Source organism: Eurosta solidaginis, chromosome 2, assembly GCF_040869045.1.
Source record: "Eurosta solidaginis isolate ZX-2024a chromosome 2, ASM4086904v1, whole genome shotgun sequence".
NCBI classification, from domain to species: Eukaryota; Metazoa; Arthropoda; class Insecta; order Diptera; family Tephritidae; genus Eurosta; species Eurosta solidaginis.
The window spans coordinates 150,322,054-150,333,834 of NC_090320.1; the positions used below are offsets into that span (position 1 = coordinate 150,322,054).

At 43.5% G+C, this 11,781-nt stretch overlaps 2 protein-coding genes across 2 annotated transcripts in view; both read right to left on the bottom strand.

Moving 5' to 3' along the window:
- The window catches only part of RpS27A (ribosomal protein S27A), a 31,726-nt gene extending 21,337 nt beyond the window's left edge, over positions 1 to 10,389 (bottom strand). Inside the window, 3 exon segments of the mRNA XM_067766328.1 lie at positions 8,951 to 9,040; positions 9,042 to 9,292; positions 10,261 to 10,389. Coding sequence (XP_067622429.1) covers positions 8,951 to 9,040; positions 9,042 to 9,272 — 321 coding nt within the window. The 5' untranslated portion in view covers positions 9,273 to 9,292; positions 10,261 to 10,389.
- Positions 9,345 to 10,392, bottom strand: Ip259 (NSA2 ribosome biogenesis factor-like IP259). The gene is made up of 2 exons (XM_067766327.1): positions 10,261 to 10,392; positions 9,345 to 10,191 (listed from the first exon to the last, which is right to left on the bottom strand). Exon 2 carries the CDS (start codon positions 10,171 to 10,173, stop codon positions 9,394 to 9,396), a length of 780 nt encoding a protein of 259 aa, XP_067622428.1. The 5' UTR covers positions 10,174 to 10,191; positions 10,261 to 10,392; the 3' UTR covers positions 9,345 to 9,393.
- Positions 10,393 to 11,781: the final 1,389 nt, after the last annotated feature.

Here is an 11,781-nt window from a genome sequence, read left to right on the forward strand (position 1 = left end):
TTGATATCAGACAACCTGCCTATACTTATTTCGCTCGAGCGAACCGCCAACTTCATCGTCAACGTGCTTTCCGCAAGGTCATTGAATTCGCCTCGGCGCGTTTTATTCCCGCCGGAAGAATTCCTGTCGAACATTTTGAACATCCACGTTAATGGCACCGCGCTACCGATTGTCTTACACCCCAAAATCATAGATGTGACGTTCGATCAGGACCTGCATTTGGTGAGCATGCAGCCGCAATAGTACCTAAAACCCAGAGCCGCAATAAAATCCTTAAACCTCTTGCGGCAGTACCTGGGGGTAAAGATAAAGAAACGCTCATTACCACTTACAAAGCAATTGGCCGGCTGATTGCATGCTAAGAGTCCCCGATATGGTCGCCATGCCTAAAGACCACTCACTGGAAGAAGCTACTGCCCTGCCAAAATACCGCCCTCAGATCCGCCACGGGCGGTCCTCTTATGTACCCAGAACACTTTCTACATAATGAGGATTGAATACTCCCAATTAGGGAGAGAAATGAAATGCTTGCCAAACAGTTTCGGTCGCTTCCCAAGGCAGTCGGTTCTATGTACCGGAGGGACTTGGGATTTTTCCCGACCAAGGACTGTCATTTCAGTGTAACCCCATTTAATTTGTTGCGTCCCTCACACATTTTGTCATCCTCCCAGCAGCTCCTTGCAGCAGGACTGCTCCATGTTCTCTTGCTCCGGGAAGGTATCGAATCCAATCTGGGTCCGTCTCCTGACCCCGGTCCTGAGAAATGGTTTTGCTGTGCCTGCGGAAAAGAATCTTTTTGGCATCGGACAGGTTGTGCTGGGCTAGATCCCAAAACCCGACGTCCACGTAGCTTTTATAATTCTTGTGTGGCTCCTTGCTGTTCACTCCCAAAGGCGTCCCGCAGTCTACGCCTTAGCGAATCCCCCCCCCCCCTTCTACCACCAGCAGCCCTGCTGCTCAGCAAGCCCCAAGTACCCACTGGTGCTCACGCCCCATGGCACCACCAACTCATACGACATCCGCTCATACCTACAACCTCCGTAGTAGAGTCGGGAGCAATGCCGAGCATCAGCCCACGTCTTCTTTCCCCCTCTTTCATTTCATTTATTTATTGACAGTATTAGCACACTAAGATCTTATATGATCTTTTATTGTGCAACAATGGTTACATAATAATGAGTATAATTTTTTAAAACTTAAAACTTAAAAATGTATATATTATTCCATAAAGTAACAAAAGTGAAAACATATAAGTTTAACAAGAATTGTGACAAAGACATTTAGCAACAATGATTGACTAGATTAATAAGTAGCTGAGGGTCAATTCCCTAACTGTGAAAAAATTAAAAATGTACACTCATTGAAAACTCATTTGCACACATAATTTACTCTTTAAATTTTCATGCGATTGTGTAAATTATTGTGCACATTGTTTTGCTGAATGAGCGCTGAACGTAAAAGTCTTATGTCAGTGAGAAAATATTCATCAAACGCCATGAAAAAAATGTCATTCTGTAACAGTGCGTATGAGTTTTGAATGTCACAATAGTGTACACTGGCTGCCAAGAAAACGCACGAAGTTTTTATCAGTGAGTTTTTTTGTTCACAGTTTTGCTTTACAGAATCAGAATTTCAAAGTTTACACAATTTCTTGTGTACACTTTAAAACTCACAGTTAGCGAATAGGGCCCCTGAACTCATATTCTAATTTGTATAAACCTTACCAAAGGAAGAAAATATAACATTCTTAAGGTTGCTTCCACTTAAGCTATTGCGAACCAAGTTGGGGATAGAGTTCCAAATGCGGATAGCATTTCTTTTCCGGCAGAAATCGTGTAGGTCAGGAAACAGACTTAGTCCCTACCTCCTTTTGCACCGTTTTCCAGCACAGAATACATATGTTTGAGACATCCTCCTAATGCAGCTCCTGCCTTGGACAGTGCCATTTTCCTAGATGTTCTGGTCTCCGCGACGGCAACCCCCCGACAGGTTTCATAGCGCCATGTAGCCAGGCCGCAAACCCAAACACACCGAGTACCCCAATACTTACCCAAGGACGTCGAGTCCCAGGGCCACAACAGCAGTTGCGTCCTAGCCTTTCAGAACCAGGGCGTAGTCACCCGTCACTTACTCCCACAGTGACGACGTCTCCCCAGTTGCACTTCAGAATTCTGCAGTTAAACCGTAATGGATAACTGGGAAGATCACGGAGATAGTCTATTTCATGAAGCCGAACAACATTCGAATTGCTGCGATTCAAGAGACTAAACTCACAGCAAGATCTGCTCCGCAGACTTGTTCTATGTGCGCTACACAGCACCTTGAAACTGGTATCTTAGTCGCCTCATACGACAGGCATGTTGTTGTTGTTGTTGTTGTAGCAATGCTCGCCCCACCTAATAGCCGCGACCGATCATAAATTGTCATCAATATCCTCTAACGGGAGTCCAAGGAAACTTGCCGTTTCACAGGGGTGGACCATAAGGAAAGGGGTGTTAGAGGCGTTGGTTCCACATTACAATTAAAGAGATGGTTGGTGTCATGTGGGGACACATTGCAAGCGGGGCATACATTTTGTATGTCGGGGTTGATTCTGGATAGGTAAGAGTTTAACCTGTTACAGTATCCAGAACGGAGTTGAGCAAGAGTGACGCGCGTTTCCCTGGGGAGTATGCGTTCCTCTTCCGCGAGTTCTGGATATTTTTCTTCAAGTACTGGGTTCACCGGGCAATTCCCGACATAAAAGTCCGACGCCTGTCTATGGAGTTCACCAAGGACCTGCTTGTGTTTTTTCGCTTCATACGGCTGGGTTCTCAGGTGCCGTATTTCCTCAAAATGCTTACGGAGATGACTCCTTAGGCCCCTAGGCGGTGCTGGTTCGTCAATCAGATGTCTGTTGGGATGCCCAGGTTTCTGGGTATTCAACAGAAACTGTTTGGTCAGCATCTCATTTCTCTCCCTGATGGGGAGTATTCTCGCCTCATTATGCAGATGGTGTTCTGGGGACATAAGAAGACAGCCCGTGGCGATTCTGAGAGCAGTATTTGGGGCAGGCCTGTAGTTTCTTCCAGTGGGTGGTTTTTAGGCTTGGCGACCATATGGGTGACGCGTAGCACGTAATCGGCTGGCTAATTGCTTTGTATGTGGTCAAGAGCGTTTCTTTATCTTTTCCCCAGGTAATTCCAGCAAGGGATTTGAGGATTTTATTACGGCTCTGAATTCTTGGAACGATTGCGGTTGCGTGCGCACCAAAATGTAGATCCTGATCAAACGTCACACCCAAGATTTTGGGGTGTAGGACAGTCGGTAGCGTAGTGCCATCGACGTGGATGTTCAATATGGTCGACATTTGGGGCGTCCATGTTGTAAATAAGGTCGCAGAAGATTTAGTCGGTGACAATGCCAGGTTTCGCGAGGCAAAAAAACTGGAGAGATCAGGGAGATAGCCGTTTATTTTATTGCATAGCTCATCGATCTCTGGGCCTGGGCCTGTGGCCATTATTGTGCAGTCATCGGCGTAGGACCACTAGGCTACCCTGCTTCTATTTGTCTCCTTGCTTCATTCAGTTTATCTTATTACTACTCTAACAACACAACTGAGACATTCTGCCTCTATTAATTTGTGTGTATGTAGATTTGTTTTCGTAAAGATTCTTTTTCATTGCTGCCGACCACCCAGATAATTTGCGGTCCACCTTTTAAGACATGGGGGAAGGGTAGACCCTTCCAGGTCTTGCAGTAACGAGCCATGGTTGACCGTATCAAAAGCTTTTGATAGGTCTAACGCTACGAGTACTGTTCTATGGTGGGGATATTGATTCAAACCGCAATTTATCTGGGTGCTAATGACATTTAGCGCGGAGGTAGTGCTATGGAGTTTTCTGAAGCCATGCTGATGAGGGGCTAGCTGCAAATGTGCTTGGAAATAAGGGAGCAAAATGGCTTCAAGCGTCTTTGCCACTGGCGATAGGAGAGATATCGGACGATATGACTCACCTACGTTAGCTGGTTTCCCAGGCTTTAGTAGCGGGACCACCTTGGCCATTTTCCATTTCTCGGGTATGACAAAGGTGGAAAGAGACAGGTTGAAGACATGCGCTAAATATTTGAAACCCTCTTTCCCTAGGTTTTTAAGCATCGGCATGGCTATGCCGTCTGGGCCCACTGCTTTGGATGGTTTAGCGCGACCAATGGCGTCCTCAACCTCTCTAGCGGTGATGGTAATTGGTGACGCGCTGAGTTTGTGTTTATGTGCGTGTCTATTGGCTCTCCGTCTATCTTTGTCGACCGTAGGATGCATTATATATTGTCGGCAGAAAGCGCTCGCGCATTTTTTCGCATCCGACAGCACATTATCGCCAAAGGCGATGGAAACTTTGTCTTTGTGCTTAATCGGATTCGATAGGGACTTTACGGTGGACCAAAGTTTACCTACACCGGTAGAGAGGTTACAACCTCTTAGGTGCTCTTCCCATTTCGCCCGCTTGTGTTCGTCCACAAGCAATCTGATGCGTTGGTTTATATCCCTTATTTTGGGGTCGCCTGGATCAAGCTGTCTTATAAGGTCGCGTTCCCTCGCTAAGCTCGCGGCCTCCGCCGGGAAGTGGGCCGGATTTCGGGAATTCTCCCGGCGGGAATGAAATGTGCCGAGGCGGATTCAATGACCTTACGGAAGGCACGCTCCCCTTGGCGGGCATCAGTCGGGATAGGGAGGGCAGCAAAGCTGCTGTCAGTTGCAGATTTATATTCTTCCCACTTTCCTTTTTTGAAGTTTATGAAAGTGCGTTTTTCGGTGACGATGAAGTCGGCGGTACGCTCGAACGAAATAAGTATGGGCAGGTGGTCGGATGCCAATGTTACCATCGGCTGCCAGTTGACGCAGTTTCACGATTGAGATATCTGGCGAGCTATGACAGCTTCCTACCATACGTGTGGGGGCGTCTTCGTTTATTGTGCAGAACGTCGTTTCGTCTATTTGATCCGCCAACATCTCACCCCTACTGTCCGCCCGCAAGTTTGAATGCCATAGGTCGTGATGGGCATTGAAATCGCCTAAGATAATGCGATTGTTGCCAGTGAGTAAGGCCTCGATATTAGGGCGGTATCCACTGGGGCAACAGGTGACAGGAGGGATGTAGATGTTGATGATTTCTAGATTTGCATCGCCTGACCGAACAGATAGACCTTGACGTTATAAGACATTGTCCCTGCGGTCGATGCCAGGATCAAATGTATAATATTGCACAGAGTGGTGTATAATAAACGCGAGGCCGCCTCCATTTCCGCTCTCGCGGTCTTTCCTGTGGACATTATACCCAGAGCAGGTCTGCAATGCAGATCTTGCTGTGAGTTTAGTCTCTTGAATCGCAGCAATGCGGATGTTGTGCCGCTTCATGAAATCGACTATCTCCGTAATCTTCCCAGTTAGTCCATTACAGTTTAACTGCAGAATTCTGAAGTGCATGAGGGGTGACGCCGCCACTATAGGGGTAAGTGACGGGTGACTACGCCTAGGTTGTGGAAGGCCAGGACGCAATTGCTGTTGTGGCCTTGGGACTGGGCGCCCTTGGGCAAGCATTGGGGTACCCGGATGATTTGGGTTTGCGACCTGGCAACATGGCGCGATGAAGCCCGTCGAGGGGTTGCCGTCGCGGAGACCAGAACATCTAGGAGCTGCATTGAGCGGATGTCGCAAACCTATATATTCTGTGCTGGCAGACGGTGCAAACGGAGGCAGGGACTAAGAGTCTGTTTCCCTGACCTGCAGATTGCTGCCAGAAAAGAGGGGGGAGAAGAAGACGGGGGCAGGGGCTGATGCTCAGCATTGCTACCAGCTCTACTACGAAGGTAGTAGTTATGAGTGGTATCAGCTGTTTGAGTTGTTGGCGCCGTGGGGCGCGAGCAGCAGCGGGTACTTGTTGTGGCTTGCTGAGCAGCGAAGCTGCTGGAAGGTAGTGGGGATAAGCTTAGGCGTAGACTACGGGACGCCCTTGGGCGTGAGCAGCAAGGAGCCACAAAAGATTTATAAAAGTTACGTGGACGTCGGGTTTTGGGATCAAGCCCAGAACCTGTCCGATGCAACCATGCCTTGCACGAGACACACTGAACAGAGTATGACTGTCCTAAAAAGATTCTTTTCTGGCAAATGCAGCAATACCATTTCTCAGGACCGGGGTCAGGAGACGGACCCGGATTGGGTTCGATACCTTCCCGGAGTAAGAGAATATGTAGCAGTCCTGCTGCAAGGAGCTGCTGGGAGGATGACAATTTGTGGGAGGGACGAAACAAATTAAATGGGGTCACACTGAAATGACATCGTCACAGAAATACTCACTTTCATAAACTATAAAAAAGGAAAGTGGAAATGAATAGAAATCCTTTACAGACCGCTTTGCTGCCCTCCTTATCCCGACGGATGCTGGCCAAGGGGAGAGTGCTTTCCGCAAGGTCATTGAATCCGCCTCGGCTCGTTTCATTCCCGCCGGTAGAATTCCCGAAATTCGGCCTCACATAGCGGCGGAGGCCGCAAATTTAGCGAGAGAACGTGACCTTATAAGACATGCTTCCGGCGAACCCAAAATAAGGGATATAAACCCACGCATCAGATTGCTTATGGATGAACACAAGCGGGCGAAATGGGAGGAGCACCTAAGCGGTTGTAACCTCTGCCGGTGTAGGTAAGCTTTGATCGACGTGAAGTCCCTATCGAATCCGTTTATGCAAAATGACAAAATTTCCATCGCCTTTGGCGATAAAGTGCTGTCGGATGCCAAAAAATCGCGAGCGCTTTCTGCCGACAATATATAAAATGCATTCCACGGTCCTCAAGGAACTTGGGGGTGGGGAGTGAGGGATGGCCTGAAGGTTCAATGTGGCCATATAAATCGTTCCCGAGATGGTCGGGCCAGCACCTTAATGGTGCTGTGTTACCGGAGCGTATCGGATCTGTATCCGACAAAGGACCATCACATCGATAACACTCCACAAAGCCTTCGGGGAGTAACCTAATCGCTACAATAACAACATAGACGGAGGGCCAACAGATACGCACATAAACATAAATTCAGCGCGTCTCCAATTACCATCACCGCCAAAGAGGTTGAGGATGCCATCGGTCATGCTAAACCATCCAAAGCAGTGGGCCCAGGCGGCATATCAATGCCCATGCTTAAAAGCCTAGGGAAAGAGGGTTTCAAATATTTTGCGCATGTCTTCAACCTCTCTTTCCACCTTCGTCATTCCCGAAAAATGGAAAATGGCCAAGGTGGTCCCGCAACTAAAGCCTGGGAAACCAGCTACCATAGGAGAGTTGTTGTTGTTGTAGCAGTGCTTCGCCCCACCGAATAGTTGCGACCGATCACAAATTGTCATCAATATCCTCTAACGGGAGTCCAACGAAACTTTTTGTTTCAACAGGGGTGGACCATAATGAGAGGGGTGTTAAGAGGCGTTGGTTCCACATTACAATTAAAGAGATGGTTGGTGTCATGTGGGGACACATCCCCGGTGAATCCAGTACTCAAAGAACAGTACCCAAAACTTGCGGAAGAGGAACGCATACTCCCCAGGGAAACGCGAGTCACTCTAGCCCAACTTCGCTCTGGATACTGTAACAGGTTAAACTCTTACCTATCCAGAATCAACCTCGACATACAAAATGTATGCCCGCTTGCAATGTGTCCCCTCATGACACCAACCATCTCTTTAATTGTAATGTGGAACCAACGCCTCTTAACACCCCTCTCATTATGTTCCACCTTTTGAAACAAAAAGTTTCGTTGGACTCCCGTTAGAGGATATTGATGACAATTTGTGATCGGTCGCGGCTGTTAGGTGAGGCGAAGCACTGCTACAACAATGACAACAACAACAACAACTAACGCCTCTAACACCCCTCTCGTTATTGTCCACCCTGATGAAACAGCAAGTTACCTTGGACTCCCGTTAGAGGACATTGATGCCAATGTAATAGGTCGCATCTATTGGATGGGTCAAAGCACTGCTACAAGCACAACTTTTTTAAACTTGGGAGTGTCAAAGATCTGCTGTGATCACAGAAACATCTAGTAACTGAATTATGTGTTACATCTACGAATGTACTTGTAAGTACAAATTTTCCTGTGAACAAACGGCAAAAACAATCAAAAGTAATACAAAAAAAACATTATCAGAGGTTAAAAAAAAATCAAATATTAACCAAAAAAATCAAAAGTAATCAGTTTTTTTCAATGGGAATCAATTAGTAAATACATTATTCGGAGAAAACAGTTGAAATAAACATTGGCATTTAAAATAGGCATCCAACTCATTGATTACTAAGGCTAATTCAAAATTAACAGTAGCCAGTTTCTGTAACTTTTCGTTATTTTTTATCGCTTGTCTAGTAACGATTTCGTCAATACCATTGTTTCTATATCGAAAGAATTCACCTTCGATATGATCGTGGTGAGCTATGTGAAAATGATAAATGATGATTAGCTGTGTACCATACGCCTAGGTACCAAATATAGCATTTGGCAAACGGAGCGTATTGGTCGCACTAGCCCGTACCCGTGGTTATGTTCTTGCGCAAGTCAGCAAAGGCTCACGGGATCCAATCGTGGCAACTATAGGGTATTAATATTTAATTTTTCTTTATCATGATTTTATTTTTATACCAATTAGTTTTAAAAAAATTATCAATAAAACTATAAACTAGCGGTTATTGCAATTAGTTTGCTTTTAACAATAGGCAGCGTTATTATCTCAATCTATAAGAAAACACATTTATACCACACTTATAAAACTACTACCCAGCGATAACTACGGAGTATTGCATTTTCCGTTAAAATTTGTTTCGAAAGTATACAGAAACGGGCTACAGGTCCGATCAAAACAAATCGCATATATTTTACTCGGAATCGTGAATGGTGCACTAATCGAACATGCAGTCAAAACTTACAGGTCATACCTTGTAATATTTTAAAACTGCAAGCTTAACCTTCTTTCTTTTATGTTTGATTTTCTTTGGAGTGGAGTAGTTCTTCTTCTTTCGTTTTTTTAGCTCCTCCTCTGAGACGCAATACTAAATGCAAAGTAGATTCCTTTTGAATGTTATAATCGCCCAAAGTTCGTCCATCTTCCAGCTGTTTGCCAGCGAAAATTAAACGTTGCTGATCAGGTGGAATTCCTTCCTTATCTTGAATCTTTGCCTTAACATGTTCAATAGTATCGGAAGGTTCAACCTCAAGTGTGATGGTTTTACCGGTAAGGGTTTTAACGAAGATTTGCATTTCTGACCAATTCTAAAATCCTACGGAAAAAAAACAAATTTGCTATCATGATTATACAGAGAAAAATCAGAGTTAATTAAAAATATTTTCAACTTTATTTATTGACAAATTTGTGTTTAATTTAAAGGAGCAAAACTGCATTTATGACACCATCATTCTCGGGATTATTTGTTACTTGGGCATATTTTCCCCACACCACCTTCCCCGTTTGTGTAACAAGACCAAGATCTGAAATATTTACTTCAATGACAGTTCCTTTTGTTATTACTCCTAGCGAAGTTAACATAGAGGAATTCGGGTTTTTCTTAACACCTATTATAGGCAGGTAGAAAGTTGTTTTTAGTTCTGGATGTGTAACATGAGCTTTGTTCATTCTCAATCCCGAAGGTCTTATAAACCTTTCAAATTTAGGAGGTTTCCTTGTGAAATTCCCTCCAACGAATGTTACTTTGGTTATCAAACGCTTCCAAGACTTTCGTTTCGATTTTCCAGTTTTTATTTCTCTGAATACTTCTGAATCTGATTGTGCTCTCACTTTTGGTATTGGTACATCCCATTTTCCCGACTTTTCTTTTCGTTTTTGTTTAATCATACTAGACAGGATTTTAGCATTAGATTTCAACCCTCTATCTAATAAATAGTGTGGGATTGCACCTTCGTCAAAATTTTCACTTCTTTTTTTGCACTTTTTCTCTTGATGCGCCTTGATAGCTTTGGATATTTGTATTTTTTCATTTTTACGCTCTTTATTAAAAAGCTTTGCTTTAATTCCCCTCAATTTCTGAGCTTTGCGGGCTCTTTCTTTAGGAAGTCGCGCCTCTTTCTTACGCTTACGCTCATCATAATCAAGTCGCCGACCATAAAGCTTACGGTGGCGTTCCATATATTCATTTTGTGGCATGTTTAATTGCTCTTAACCCTAAAAATTGGATTATATTTAACGACTATGGCAATGACCTAATATATTTCACTTTACTATTTGACTTACCGAGTGCCTTTAACCCGACGGAAGAATAAAACCTTCTAGAAACTAGTTAAATTAAAATTTCTATCCAAAACCATAATCAACTCACCGATTTACTTTAAGGGCACGAAAAGAAAAGGAAGTCCAAATTACCTACACCGGAAATGCTTTACTTTATCACATTATTTCTACAAACGCATTTTTGATTTAAACACTAGCTACGTAATATTGTAAACTAATAACCACTGATGACATGATATGAAACTTTTATTATCTCTCAATTCGTTTCCAGAAATGGGTCTTGAAGTTCATTCGATTGTAAACAAAAGTTCGTTCGTTTCCAAGAATGGGTCTTGAACATCAGATGGCTATAGAGTTGCCTAAACTACCAAAAAAAAAACTCCAAGAAATCCGTTCGGTTTCATTATTTTCAAAAAATCAGCAAGTAAGGTGATAAAAACTTATTAAAATTTATAAAAAAGGCAAAGTTTTGTAGAAATATTTTGTGGTAGATAAGTGAAAAAATATGAAATAATATATTTCGATTGCGTTGCTTTGCTTTGTTGCGCTGGCACCGCCATAAGATAATAATGAACGGCTAGCCCCTTTTTCACTTTGATGCGACCAAAATGTTTATTTACATACATATGTATATCCACATACAATAAAAACGCAAAAAATTTATAAGAAATTACGAAATTATATCACTTGGTGAAGTATCTGCGTTGTCGTCCGCAAAAGGCTGTTAATTATACATGTTGCGTTAACATATACATATACCTACAATTTATATCAGCTGTCAAAAGTGGAATGTTGCAACGCTCCACAAAAACCTGGCCTTTATGCATCCATTTACATCAATGCGAAGACGAAGAAGCTGACTTTTTCTCCAATCGAAAGCTGCTATCAAAACTCGTTTCGTGTGCAGCCCTTCGATGAAAGGTGTTGTCACTGATAAATTTTCCACGGGTGAAAAATAGTTATTTTGTCTTCGGATTTGTAATCCTGACAAAATATTGAGTTTTTTGATATCCCATTTGACAATCTTGAGTAAGTTTTCAGTGAAAATTATAAATTAAACCTTTAGCATGTAAAATACCCCAAAGTTATTCTGAAATGCCCAAATTTGATTTTGAGTATGATGGTATCTATGGCCAATATTATAAAAAATGCACATTTTCACGCGCTCTCAGAGAGCGAGAAGTTTCATATCATGTCATCTGTGCTAATAACTGGGGATCAATTCAAGGCCCCCGCACAATGATTTCCCCTATTGCCATTACAACTCAACTTAGTTGGGTTGTATTCATGGTTCAATTATATGGTTGGCTCGTCTGTAAACCCACAAAATATGTCTGTTCAAATTGTCAAAATCTTTGTATTGGTGTTGAAGCGAATTATATGGAATGGAAACATAAAACTTAGGGTAATATTGCAGTTTACGGTACCCACCCAAATTTGGGCCAGGTATCAAAAGACGCGTATTCACGTCTACATCAAGAATCCGAAAGCGGAATTTAACTTTTTTTACCCGTTCAAAAGTTA